At 50.2% G+C, this 14579-nt stretch overlaps 1 protein-coding gene across 1 annotated transcript; it reads right to left on the bottom strand.

Moving 5' to 3' along the window:
• Nucleotides 1-1725: 1725 nt before the first annotated feature.
• On the bottom strand, nt 1726-12774 carry CERCAM (cerebral endothelial cell adhesion molecule). The gene is made up of 12 exons (XM_006834826.1): nt 12575-12774; nt 11051-11161; nt 10777-10894; nt 7442-7576; nt 7071-7275; nt 6358-6477; nt 6037-6113; nt 5836-5942; nt 4776-4908; nt 2687-2814; nt 2351-2554; nt 1726-1980 (listed from the first exon to the last, which is right to left on the bottom strand). The coding sequence occupies exons 1-12, from the start codon at nt 12769-12771 to the stop codon at nt 1728-1730; spliced, it is 1788 nt and encodes a 595-aa protein (XP_006834889.1). The 5' UTR covers nt 12772-12774; the 3' UTR covers nt 1726-1727.
• Nucleotides 12775-14579: the final 1805 nt, after the last annotated feature.

The following is a 14579-nucleotide window of genomic DNA, read 5'->3' as shown; positions in this document are numbered from 1 at the left end:
ACTTCCAGCAGCAACAGAACTGAGGGATGTCCATCAGACTGTGACTGGGGTGCCCAGGTAATCAGTTGAGGGGCTGTCATGGAAGAGGGATAGGAATGGGGTCCTCTGAAGAAGAAAACTTGGAGATGTAGGTACCATGGTCTGAAAGCTAGTGGAGGTCAAGACAAGGAACCGCCCTCCCCTCAACTGCCTGAGCACAGGCTTTAGAAACAGTTTCTGGGCCAATAAAACAGGGGAGCCAGCAGTTCCCAGTAATAGAATCTGGAACTGCTGTGGGTGGCCCCTCAGCACCAGTCAAGTACAAACAGCCACCCCATGATCCTTTACCTGCCGTCAGCCCCATGCCCAGCAGAGGGCGTCTTGGCCTAGTCCTGGCTCTTCCAGAGTGCCTCCCAGGGGAGGGATCACTCACTCTTGGCTTTCTTGAGGACCTGGGGCCTAAGCTAGGGCTCCAGCTGTGTGATGTTCCAGCTGCACAATAATCCTGATCCAAACAAGGGGACTTTAGCAGCCCTGTTTCTGGCCACTGTTCACCCTGAGTAATGACCATGATGACCAAGGTGTGCTGGCAATGGCATTGGTGATGACCGTAATTGCCTAAGGGGTGAATACTCACTGTGGCCTCAGCTCTGAACCAGGCCCCTCCGTACCCTCTCACCCCAGGAGAGAGTTCCTTTCTTCTCCCCTCACCTTCCCAAAGAGAGGACAGAGGGCCAGGGAGAGGACGACACCCATCCAAGGTGACGCAGCAAGGAGGTGATGCCAGGAGTGGAGCCCAGGTTGGTCTGAATCTTCTCTGCCCCTCCAACTGCTCATAGACTAGAACGCCCCTCTCCCAGGTCAGGCGAGATTCAAAGAGGCTTAGCCAGGAGTATAAAGATATAAAGTGCAAATACCAGCAGGCTTTTATTGAGGGCCTACTGTGTGCTGGACATCATATCTTCAAGGGTCCTCCTCCCCACTTCCAGTCCTTCCCACTGGCCAGGCAGCAGGTGGACCCAGGCAGGAAGGACCCAAGTATCAAGCTGGGGAGGGAGCTGAGGTAGAGGTAGAAGGAGTAGAAAAGCCACAGAGGCTGAGCCTTAAGGAGGGCCTGGTTCCTGGGGTTTGCCCACCTGGAACTAAAAGCTGGGAAGCCTCCCTCCTTCTACCCACCCCAAGCCCTGAATCAGGATGGGCAGGGTGAGGGGGCCCACAAGTTCTACTCTTTTGCTATGTAATTTTGGGGATGGGCTCCATCTCTGTAGTTTTCTCCCTCTGTAAGACAGGGAAATGGTCCTGAGAGCACAGCAGCTATGCCTCCAGTGGTCCCAGGTCTCTACCAGGTCTGTGGCTCCTGGGGGCAACTCCTGCCAGTGGTCTCCTCTCCTCCCTGGGCAGCTGCTGGCCTGCTCCTAGGTGTACCTTTAATGAGCACCAGCTGGACCTGGGAGAACAGAAGAAGTAGAGAGAAAGATCTAGAGCTGAGCTCTAGAGGCAGACAGAGAGCAAGCCAGGGTCAGACACACAGACAGAAGCAGACATGAAGGCGATCTGAGAGAGGAGGCAGACAGGCAGAGAGAGAAAAAGCTAGAGGTTGACAGAGATGCAGAGACAGCCAAAGAGAGACAGACAGAGATAAAGCCAGAGTCAGAAAGAGGCAGGAGCTAGGCTGAGAGGGGAAAGCCGGGACAGGCAAAGTCATCCACAGAAGGGGAGAGAAAATCAAGGCCTGGCCTTGTCCTCACCTAGAGCTCATCCCGTGGGTGGGGATGGAGGTTGTGCCCACTGCTGCCAGCCAGGTCCAGGCGGGGATCTCGTAGGTTCTTGTGAGAGCCGCTCCAGCTGATAAGGCGGCCACTATCATCGTCCCACAGGGAGGATGTCTCTGTGTCACTGAGCCACTCTTCATCCCCGGCATAGTGAGTTGGAGCAGCGAGCAGGGGCCGGGCTGAGAAGGCCCGCAGGTCCCGTGGCCAGAAGTGTGTCTTGTATTGTTCACTGCAAGGCGAGAGGACAGCTCAGGATTGATGGGGACATCGTCCCAGACTGCATGCCCACCTGGAGCTGGGCACCTTACCGGCACGAAGCACCTCCCCGCTCACCCTAGCGAATCCCCAATGCAGCCCCAAGAGGAGAGATTTCTGTTTCCTCACTTTCCAGGTGAGGAAACTGAGGCAGCACAGGACTCACAGCTAGGTTGGTATGACTCCAGGGTTAAGCTGGACTACTCCTTGGTGGCTTATGACAAATGACTCAGCCTCTATCTCCCCACCTTCCCAACAAGAGGTGTGGACTTGCTACTTGCTGGTGGCTCCTGGGAGGGGATGCCCTTGCCATGCCCCCTGTCCTGCCCCCCTCTAAGTCTCACTTGGGGTGCTTGTCAAACATAATGGGCAGGAACTCATCCACCGGCAGCATCCGGCGCAGTGGTTGGGAGGCCAGCAGCTTGTGGGCCCCAGCCAGGCTCAGGGTGTAAGCCAGCGTCCAGTAGGAGTAGCCAGCCACCACCAGGTGTGGCAGCCCCTCCACGACATCCTCTTCCTCAGGGTTCACCTGTTTCCGGCCAAGGTAGCTGCAGGAGATTCAAGGGCCTGGGGAGTCACCAAAGACCCTGAGGCATGCCAGGACCCCTCCCCCTCAATTCCATTCTCCCAGAGGATGAGGCCCACCGCACTCCATTGCCCCTGAGGTGCTGGCTGCCTACATCAGATCCCATGGAAGTTTCTCAGCCTCCACCTCTTCCATTAGCTGCTCCAGCCGCCCCTTGAAGTTGCTCTGAAAGCGCACATCATCCTCAAACACCACGACCTGGGCCAGGCCCCTAGCAACCACCTGTAGTACACAGCAGGGTGGGGATACAGCTCTTTAGATTTGAGTTGTCCCCTTCCCACCCAGCTCAAGCCCACAGGCTCTCACTGGTTTCAATTATATTCCAAAGACACAGCCTTGGCCATATCACTGCTGTGGCTGCCACTGCCTAGAAACTAAACTCCCAAAGCCTTCCAGGCCCCGGAATCCAGGTCTCCAATTAGAATCAGATAGCAAACACAAACTGAGTGATGACTGCATCCCAGGGACCACCATTCTACTGTTTATCTCAAGGGACCTTCAAGAGGCAAGAAACATAATCAGCCCCATATTACAAATAAGGAGACAGAGAAACTAAAAAAGTGAAACTGCTTGCCCAAGGCCACACAGCCAGGAAATGACAGAAGCAGGATTTGAACTGGATCTGTTGGACTCTAGCACCTGGCTCTTCACCTCAGCCTCCTGAGTTTTGCTAAGGAAGCTGGGAAAGGCAGGGATTGGGGGAGACCCCAACATCCCAAAGAAAAAGCATATTTTGTAAATTTTGAAAATGTAAAAGGAACATGAAATCAGCCCAGGGATTGAAAAACAGAGATATAAGTACAAATATAGTCACACCTACATATGTATATACTTGTATATTATGGCTACAGTATAACCAAAAACAAGGAGTCTTTGTAGCTGTCTCCTAGAGGGAGCATCTCTTTGAGGTCCCAGTTCCCTCATCCTCCCCAGTAGTGTTCATACAGTGATTCCTATCTGGGCTTTCCTATTCCCAGGTCCCATGCTGAGGCTTCCTGGCCAAGTGTTGAACACGTATCAACCCCCTTGGTCTTCCTTCTTTCCATTCCTGGACAAATGAGCTCCTTCCTACTTGGGGTCTTTGCCCCCAGTAGTCCTCTTCCTAGAATGTTCTTCTCCCTGCACCTCAATGGCAAGAACCACCCTGACGCCACATCAGGTCAGGAGTCTGTGCCAGTCCTTGCCTTTGGTTCTTTCTTGATTTGTGTCCTGCTCTGGGCCCTGAGCCCCAGGAAGGTGAGGCCCACATTTTTCTTGTTCATGTCTGTGTTCTCGGAGCACAACATCTCCAGGTACACAGTAGAGACTCTGTAGAGACTACAATAAACAAGGGTGCCCCCAACTTGAAAAATATCATCAATAGCACTGAACTGTACATATACAGACATTGTTTAATTGGTGTATATTCTGTTGTGTATATTCTTAACAGCAACAACAAAACATCATTTAAAAAAAATATTTTTAAAAAGAGAAAGACAGAGAAGAGACCAGAGAAACAAGAGAAAGAATGGTCATATGAAGATATATCTACAAGCCAAGGAACACCTGGGGCTACTAGATTCTGGGAAAGATAAGATACTTCCAGAGGGAAGAAAGGCCTAGTAATCTACTTCCAAAAAAAAACCATCCAATGAAAATGTTATGGGAATGGTCAACCATTCAAGATCAAAAGGACAGCATTTACCTAAGGACAAAATTCAGAAAGGTTGAGAAAGCAGGAAGGGAAAAAAGAATCACAGGGAGGAAGGGGGATAAGTGATGTTACATTGAGGGGATTTCAGTCAGTGTGATTCTGAAACCAAATATACCATTTGTTGGATGTAAAACTGATGTTTTACTCTGAAACCTTCATTCAATTCACAATAAAAAGGTAAATAATTTTTTTTAAAAAGCTTCTTTGGAGGAAGTCTGAGTCTGCTGCCATGATGACTGAACTATGAGACAATACATTTCTATTCTTATAAATCACCTCGTTTGTGGAGTTTTGTAATGGTATTTCTAGGAAACTAATAAATAAGGGTGCCCCTCAGTGGCACCTGATAGGAGGTCTAAGGTCACTGGTTAGGTATTCCTTAGCATCTTAACACACCCCTTCCTTTACCTGGAGTTGGGCTTAGGGATGCAAGTAGAACAATCTGGACCCTGCTCTCCCTGAAGGGTATGGCTTATGGGGGGGTCCTCACCTCCTTCCAAATGGAGTAGTGGCTCAGGAAGCATCCCACCTCACCCTTGGTCAGTGTGCGGCCCGAGTAGGGATCCTGGTAGCCTGGGAGCAGGTCCACACCTAGGCTCCTAATGATGCTACTGTTGAGGGTCCTGAGGGAAATGGGTATAACAGAGTGCTTGAGTTAGGAATGCCTGCAAGGGACCCCACCACCACCAGAGGGGACCGGCCTGTGAGTGTTGGAAATAGGTACACTAGTCTAGTTTAAAGGTTTCAGCCTTGGAACTCCTTCATGTGGCCTAATACTATCAGTGACTGGACCTGGGAAGCCAGTAACAGGGACAAGGGGTGATCCTTGGGGAGGGGGCAGCACCAAGGTAGAATGGAGCAGGGTGGCTGCCTGAGAAAACACCCTAGAGAAATGTGGGAATATGGCCAATGCTTCTCGGGCATGAGTCCAACCGAAGGATGATATCCAGCAGCCCACAGGGCTGGAGTTCAGAACAAACAGAAGCAGGCACAGCCATGTGATACTCTGGTGTCTAGAGAGGTCATGTCTCTGGGTTCCTCTGAGGGCACAGCTGGTCTTTCTCACCCCCACACACCGGGAGCCTAAATCTACTAGTGAGAACAATCATGATAATAATAATGAGACACCAAACACTTTAGAGGATTTACTATTGTCAGGTCCTGGATAAATCTTCACTGAGCTTTATAAAACCCTCAAAGGAAGGCACAAACATTTACACATGAGGAAACAGGGCTTAGAGAACAGGGATGGGAGTCAGGGTCATTTACTGGAGGAGGTCATAGAGCTGGAAAGTGGCAGAGCAGAAGCCCAAGAGCCGTGTAGCTCTAGATCCCAGGCCTTACTCACTCCTCTCTCCTCTCCCTAGAGGATCATCTTGTCCTGTATTCATTCTCTCTCAAGCTCCCTGAGACAAAGCTGCCCAGGCCCTGTTTGAATATTTCCTAAAACAGGAACACATCTACCCTGTCTGCTTTCCCTACTTCCAGAGAGCTCAGAGGTGGACCACACTGTATCCCCAACTGCCCCATCTCTCCACAGCAAGCCTCACCGGCCATCCACAGCGTCTACCACCCGCCCAGAGATCTCCATCTCCCAGAGCGAGTTCAGCATGCGCTCCCTGCGGTCAGGCCGGCGGACCAGGCTGATGACAAAGACCTGGAGGGGGAGTGGAAGCAGATACACATCTGGGAGATGGGGAGAGCCTACACACCACCCGACGACTCCAGTCCCATAGGTTAAGGAGACTTACCTCATCAAACCCCATCTTGCTGGGTCTCTTTGGGGGCTGAGACACATGAGCTGAGACCTGCATGGGGGGCCCATCGACTGCAGAGGGAAGCACCCCCCCCCAATCACAAGTCCTGATTAGCTCTACCCTGGAGTTCTAGCTCCTCTCCTCCACCATCTCATTCCTGCCCCCTGACCAGAATACCCAGCTGGAAGGGCCCTCTGAGATCAGAGTCTAACTGCTCCCATTGTGGGGATGTGAAGACTGAGCCCAGGGGTGGGAGAGTACTTGCCCAGAGTCATAGAATGAGTTAGGGGCAATGTACTGGGCCCCAACCCTCACCAAGTGCTTCCAAGATCAGGTGAATGAAGTTGACCTTCTCATCCTGCAGTCCCTGGTGGGATTTCACGGGTACATTCATGTACCCATAACGGTGCTGGTTACACACATGGACCGAGACCCCTGTGGAGAGAGCTTGAGTTCCAGTTGGAGTTGGGGGGAGGGTAAGGTACTTATAACCCAGCTCTACCCATGACTCAATGTGTGAGTCCTCACCGGGGCTCAATTTCTCCACTCTTTTCTTCTCTGTTTGCCTGTTCATGCCTATTCACACATCTCAGCCCAAAGGGTCACTCCCTCTAGGAAGACGTCCATGACCAGTTCAATTCTAGTGTAAGTTTCCACAGCACCAAGAACTGAGAAGCTTTCTTTCCTGGCATAGTTGTGAATTGGACACTGATTTGTGCGATGCTTTGATTTATGCCAATCTCACACTGAATTGGAGATTCCAGGAGGGCAGGAGCTACCAGGTTTTACTCATTGCTGTCTCCCCTGGCACATGGTGGATGCTCCATAAATATTTGCCTAATGGAGGAATAAATTCAAGTGCCAAGATAGGAACAGTCAGAGGAGGGCCATTTAACCCCCTGGGAGCAGCAGGCTTCAAGAAGGACAAAGAGGAATGAACAGGATGAAGTCAGGGGCAGGAACAGCATGTGCAGAGACCCAGATGCCTAGGAGGGGTGAAGGGGTGCTCAGGAAGGACTGGTCCTCACCAGCTGCCTGACAGGCGTAGGCGAAGACAATGATGTCATCAAAGGGCCAGGTATAGTTGGGGTGAGGTGGGTAGAAGGCAAGCTGGAATGCCCCCTCAGCCTGCAGGTACACCAGGAAAGTGGAATGGACCATGGGGACACGGAAGCAGCCCCGACGCTGGCGGTTCTTGGTAGGGAAGTACTCAGCTGTGCGGCGGTAGTAGCCCTGGGAAAGAGTGGTGCTCTGGTTTGTAAAAGGCCCCTCCCTCCATTCCCAGCAAGCACTCCCCCTGCCAGGGTCCACAGACCCCAATATCTTCAGGATCTCTGCTCTCTGGTCTGCCCCTCCTCCCAAGATCTGAAACTTTCTGAGGTCTCATATCTGGCCTCACCTGGGGGGTAATCCCACACCAGAAGTTGGAGTAATAGGTCTGGGAGTCCAGCATTGGGGCTACCACAGGCAACCCCTGCTCCATCAGAAGCTTCAGCGTCTGGTTGTTGGTCAGAATGTTGTCTGTGTCTGCAAACTAGGAGAGTGGGGAGGAGGATTGTCACAGACCCAGCCCCATCTGAGCTGTAGACTTCATTGGAATTCACTGAATGGGATCCCTCCAGGCTGTCAGATAGCCAGAGTGGTTCCCAGATTCCAATAGGATTATCAAAATGGATGTCAGAAGAGACTCTAAAACTTGCTCTCCAGCGTAGAGATGCTAAAGAAAATGGAAGAAATGAGGAAGCCAAAGAGCAGAACAGAAAATTTCAAAGGGCAGCTTGAGATGGCAAAGTCAAGTATTATAATGAAATGTGCAAAGACCTGGATTTTAAAAACCAAAAGAGAATAACACACTCAGCATTTCTCAAGCTGAAAACATTCAAGCCACAACTTCCAATATTGAAGGATTCTATGGGCAAGATATTAAATGATGCAGAAAACATCACAAGAAGATGGAAGGAATACACAGTCACTGTACCAAAAAATAAATGGATGATATCCATCTACTTCAAGATGTAGCATATGATCAAGAGTACTGAAGAAAGAAATCCAAGGTGTACTGAAGGCACTGGCAAAGAACAAGGCTCCAGGAATTGATGGCATACAAATTGAAATATTTCATCAAACTGATGCAGCACTGGAGGCACTCACTCATCTATACCAAGAAGACAGCTAGCTGGCCAACTGATTGGAAGAGATCCACCATATTTATGCCCATTCCAAAGAGAAGTGACCCAAAATAATGCAGAAATCTTTAAATATCATATGCAAGTAAAATTTTACTAGATTATTAAAAAAACGGTTGCAACAGTCCATTGACAGGGAACTGCCAGATTCAGATGAGGACATGGAATAACGGATATTATTGCTGAAGTCAGATAAATCTTGGCTGAAAGCAGAAGAACACTAGAGAAATGTTTATTTGTGTTTTATTGACGATGCAAAGGCTTTGGACTCTGTGGATCATGATAAGCTATGAACACCATTGTGGGAAATGAGTATTCCAGAACACTTGTGCTCATGAGGAACCTGTACTTAAACCAAGAGGCAGTCATTTATTTGAACAGGGGACACTGAATGGTTTAAACTCAGGAAAGATGTGCATCATGCTTATTCAATCTGTATGATGAGCAAATAATCTGAGAAGCTGAATTATACGAAGAAGAACATGGACCAATAGAAAACATCATGATAAATGGAGAAAAGATTGAAGCTATCAAAGACTTCCTTTTGCTTGGATCCTCTTATCAACACTCATGGAAGCAACAATCAAGAAAATAAATGACATTTATTTTACTGCATTAGGCAAATCTGCTGCACAAGATCTCTTTAAAGTATTCAAAAGCAAAGATGTCAGTTTCAGGACTAAGGTGGAAGCCTGATGGAAGCCATGGTGTTTTTAACAGCTTCATATGCATGTGAAAGTTGGATAATGAATAAGGAAGACCTTAGAAAAATTGATGCATTTGAATTATGGTGTTGGAGAAGAATATTAAAAGCACTATGGACTGCTAGAAAACAAACAAATTTGTGTTGGAAGATGTACAACCAGAATGCTCCTTAGAAGCTAGGATGGCGAAACTTGGTTTCTCATACTTCAGGCATATTATCAGGAGGGACCAGTCCCTGGAAAAGACATCATGTTAGGTAAAGTGGAGGGTCACTGAAAAAAAGGAAGACCCCAAGCAAGATGGATTAGCACAGTGGCAGCAGTAATTGGCTCAAGCTTAACAAAGATTGTGAGAGTGGTGCAAGACCACGCAGTGTCTCATTCTGTTGTGCATAAGGTCACTACTCCAAGTCAGAATCGACTCAGTGACACTAACAACAATAGCAAGAGAGAGTCTAACCAACAAACTCAATTTATCTGTTTCTAGACCAAAAGCCTCATTTGGGGTCCTGGTTAGGGGATCAGGTCCAGAGAAGGATCAGGTTCTCAGCTGCTAACTGAGAAACCTTATCCTAGTGTAGTGCTGTGGGATAAAGCACTGGACTGTAAAGTTGGTTTGAGCCACAAGGCTGGCAGTTCAAACTCACCAGCTGCTTCTTGGAAACCAACTCAATGGCACTTACCAACAACATCTGAATTGTGGTTTAGGCAGTAAATCAAAAGACCTACTTTGATCTCTAGTCCACAGACCCAGACCTAGTGTATACTCTGAGCTCAGGCCCAAGAATTTAGGGTAAGAACTATACAAAGAAGAATGTGGCATCAGGAACACTCATCAATAATGTATAATATGCAGATAACACACCCGTGCTTGCCAAAAGTCAAGAGGACTTGAAGCACTTACTGATGAAGATCAAAGATTTCAGCCTTCAATATGGATTACACCTCAACATAAAGAAAACAAAAATCCTCATAACTGCACCAATAAGCAACATCACAATATTAAGAATATTAAACACCATAGACTACCAGAAGAAAGATCAAATCTGTGCTGGAAGAAGTACAGCCAAAATGCTCCTTAGAAGCAATGATAGTGACATGTTGCACATGTGTCATCTGGAGAGACCAGTCCCTAGAGACTGCTTAGTATTATTGTTAAGTGTCATCAAGTCGGTTCTGACTTATAGTGACCCTGTATAGGGTTTCTGAGGAATCATTGGTGAGTTTGAACCACCAACTTTGTAGTTCAAACCAACCTTGTGGTCCAATGCATTATCCTACAGTGCCACACCAGAACTCCAGTTAAGTATAGCATTAGGAAAACAGAGGAATACCCTTAACAAGATGGGCTAATACAGTGGCTACAAGAATGGCTCAAACATGGCCATGACTGTAAGGATGATGCAGGACTGGGCAGTGCTTCATTCTGTTGTACACAGGTCACTATGAGTTGGGACTGATTTGACAGCACCTAACAACATAAATCTTAGGATCTATTTTTGGGATACAGGCTTAGTACCTACCCTGAACTCAGTCTAGGGATCCAAGCTTAATATCTGATCTAGGCTCTCACCCAGGTTGTTGTTGTTAAGTGTCGACAAGTCAGTTACAACCTGTAGCAACCCTGTATAGGGTTGCTGAGGAACAGCTGATGAGCTTGAATTGCCGACCTTCAGGTTCAAAGGGACTTTTCAGTCCAGCATTAACTCACAGAGCCACCCCAGTACTCCCAGGTTGTCAGATGAACAATCCAGTCTATAGGAGCAATTCAGTACCATCAAGATTTTTGTCAGGGACAGATAGCATCACTAAGGAGAAGCCAATCCTAGGTCAGGCCACCTTACCAGGATATAGTCAGCACCCCAGTCCCTGGCAAAAGTCAGGGCTTCCTGCTTCAATTCCATCAGAAACTGGTGCCGTTCTTTGGTCCAGTGCTTGGCACCCTCTTCATCTGGATAGAACCTAAGGAGGAAAGACATGAGACGTTCTCATGGTGTGAGTATTTCTCTCTTTCTGCACGATGGAAGACAGAGCCCTGGGCTGGAGGCTGTGGTCTTTTTATCTCTAGGCTGCCGCTGTTCCCCATCTTCCTTAGACTCTTTCCCCTCAGGTCATCACCTGGGTTCTCCCTCGGGCCTCCACACCACTGCTGCATACTCATCTGCCACAGCAGCCAGCCACTCCTGCAGCATCTCTGTGGTGTTGTCCATGTTGTGGTCTGTGGCACACCTGGGGACACAGAATAAGAAAGGTGAGAAGGTACAATCACAAAACCACCAAACCCAGCCTTGCCCCCTGGAGCACCAACACCTTGTGAGGAAGCTGGTCTCTCCTGGCCTCAGAGAAGGGTGGCACTGAGAGAAAGTGTGTGTGTGTGTGTGTGTGTGTGTGTGTGTGTGTCGGGGGGAGGGGGAAGCAGAACAGCCAGATCCCAATCACAGTTCTGTGACCCTTTGTAAGACCTCAGGTAAGTTTCATTTTCTCTCTGGACTTCAGTTTCTCCTTCTATTGTGTAAGCTTTCTTGACCATGGCACAGGCTGAAAGAACAGAAGGATGAAAAGTTCCCAGTCTCTGAAAAGCACGCCTGCTTTTTTCCCTCCTAGCTGTTGAGACCAGTTAGCCCTTTCCCCTTTCTCAGTCAGGTTTGAACAAAACAGTGCTGCGTCCCTCCACTGAAGTTATAATAGGACTCCAACCTCAATATGAGGTCCTAGAGAAGTGCTGATGAGCCCAAGCCTGGTTGCCATGGAATATAGCACATCTTCTCCTGGGGAAGGGGCTCCTGGGACAGAGGAGCAGAGCTTAACCAAATGCCCTAGCTTGAGTGATACTGCCCCTTTAAGCCAATTCTCCAGAAGTGAAGACTAACTACGTGTCAGGTCTTGGAGGGGTGGGAACTAACTAACTCAACTGTGGTAATTGTGGGCAGCCTCCCCAGGCCACTGGCTCCACCTCCAGCTCAACTTGGTGTCTTGAGGCAGGGGTAGTTTGTCATTTCTTTCAGTTTATCCCCAACCTCAGCTAGGGACTCCTCCCTGTTCTGGCTACCAGAGACTGGAGGTTGTAGTCTCTGATTCTAGTGCTCTTTGCAAAGGCCTGGAGGAGCGGGGAGGGGCTCCACAAAAGGGGATAGCCCCTCGCAGTGCAGTTCTTGGCTGACAGTCTGATGCCACTGCAGAACAGCATGCAGCCCAGGGCAGACAGCACCCCAAATGCTCCCCAAGAAAACTAGTCCTGGTGATCCTGGCCACATCAGGTCAAAGGGGACTTCCAGCCCAAGGGGACTCCAGCGGCTCCAAGTCAGCCAACCACAAGTCCCACCCAGGTTGAGTTTGGGCTCCAAGGGCTGGGGTAAGAGAAGTTAGGCCCAACTTACACCCAGAGGCCCCAAATGGAGAAGACGGAACTGGAAGATGGGGTAGGTGTCCCCGGGTCACCCTAATGCTTCAGGTGTCTATCTTTACCGGCCAGGAAGATAAGGGGTCCTAGCTACGGATTTGGGATTGCAGAGGGCCTATCTGCACGGGTGGGGCCTGTCGGCATGTCTGGGCAGGGAGTGGATGAGGCCATCGGGGTTGGGGGGCCTTCTGGAAGGCTGTGGGGAGATGTCCCACGGGTGCCAATGCCTGGGTCTCTCTCACCAGAGGGCCAGCCTGGCCCGGGGGTAGTCCAGCCGCTCCAGTGCGCCCAGATAGTGGGGCAGAGAGTGCTCGGCATTGCGGGCCAGAATGACAAGGACCACGGCAGGCAGTGGTGGCTCCGCGATGCCTGCAGCCGCCAGTTGCGGCCCCAGCAGGAGCAGCAGCTCCAGCAACCGGGTAACCCGAGCAGCGCGCATGGCGGGCGCTGGAGCTGCGGCTGCGGCCCCCAGGGCTCCCCGCCTGGTAGAGGGGAGTGGGCGGGGCGACCAGTAGGGCGGGGCCAAGGGCTGGGCGGGGCAGAGGAAGAGGGGAGAAGGGGACCTAGAAAGTTGTGTACACCCAAAGAGTGGTCTCTCATTTCCCCACCTCTTACGTGGATTCTCGAATTTCTTCTCCACGGCTAACGGCATCAGGAAGGCCAGAGTTCTGAGACCTGCTTCTGACGCGCCCCAAGGTCCTGGAGTGGGAAGGAGAGAAGGGGAGGGTTTGGGGTGACGGCATAGGAGCCACCCGAGCATGTCAGAGAATTTGAGAACCTGTGGGAGCATCCACTCCTTAAATCTCTAATTGTTCAACCCCCAGAATCCGGTTTCACTGAGCATCCGACACCCAGAATCCTGATTATCTGACCATCCGACCCTTGGACTTTAGCCGCAGTTCCCGCGGGGCCAGACCCACCCAGCCTTTGCCTTTCCCGGGTTCCCGGGTTCCCTGGTGTCTGCTCACCCCCCCACCCCCCCCCCGCCTCCACTCCCGCGCGCCCTCTGGCGGGCCTAGACTGGAAACTTCGCAGAGGCCAAGCGTGGGTTGTAGAGAATGACCAGTTTTAGAGGGCGGGGCAAGGTTTCCCTTATCTGAGCTGTCTGAGGCTGGCTTCCACGGAACATGGGAACATCGTTGTACCCCTCCCCAGCCCCTCCGCTGCACTGAGCATTTAAGAGAGCAAAGTTCACTTTGTCTAGCTGGTGAGCACCAAAGAACCCCTCTGGGGCAAAACGGGGATTGGGCAGGCTTTGGACCCTTCTGAGATGAGAAAAGGGACAGGGCCTGGAGACACTAAAGGTGGGTTCTAGCCTGATCTGGCACTGTAAGATCAGCACTGAACTGCGAACCATAAGGTCAGAAGTTCAAGCCTCCCAGCTGCTCCTTGAAAACCCTATACAAGATTGCAATGCGTTGGAACTGACTTTAGGGTACTTAACAACAACAGCCTGGTATGAGCTGCCCATGCCCATCTTTGTTCACTTTACTGAACCTCAGGGTCCTCATGAATAAACCGGCTGATGACACCTGAGGTTTTGCAAGGATTCCAGGTAACCTGGCACAAAAGGAGAGCTCTGGAGAAGCCATTTCCTCACATCCTAACCCTCCCACCCCAACTGGAAGTTCCACTTTCTTTCAGTAACCTTTTGATTCTCCCTCTCAACCGCTTCTTAAAGTTAGGGTAGGGGACACACTGGGAGCAGTGGGGCCCAACCAGGAAGGGACTTACCTAGTGATGAGGCAGCTCATAGGGATGTTGAACTCCTGAGTCCCAATCTTCAGATGATCTCTAAAACCTCCACCAGGTTCTAAGTCAAAGCTCCCAGCCAGTGACCCTGCAGTGAGAAGGCCCAAAGCCCCAAGAAAGCATCTTGTGGAGATTCCTTGTATTGATGCATCCTCTGGCCAGAAGGCACTCCCAGCCCCAGAACTGGAATTCCCTTTCTAAAGCAAATCACTGTTTCCACCTCATCCATCCCAGAATCATTGATTCTAGAGTTCCTGATATCTTTGAACCTTTGCCCATCCTCTTGGCCATGGGGGCTTCCAGATTCTTTCCGTGTTTCGAGTCCTACCAATACCTCAGCCCCTTCTGTCTTTGCCTCTCACCTCCCTCCCCAGACCACCTAATGGTCAAGCCTGTCACATATTCCCTTATCTAGAGTTCTCCCATCCATTCTCCTGGGAAAGCCCCAGCCCTAATACCGACATCTTGCTTTTGGGCAGGATGGGGCCACTGCAT

The sequence above is a fragment of the Chrysochloris asiatica genome, unplaced genomic scaffold (genome assembly GCF_000296735.1).
Source record: "Chrysochloris asiatica unplaced genomic scaffold, ChrAsi1.0 scaffold00014, whole genome shotgun sequence".
Lineage (NCBI taxonomy): Eukaryota > Metazoa > Chordata > Mammalia > Afrosoricida > Chrysochloridae > Chrysochloris > Chrysochloris asiatica.
This window is presented reverse-complemented; position numbering and strand designations above follow the sequence as displayed.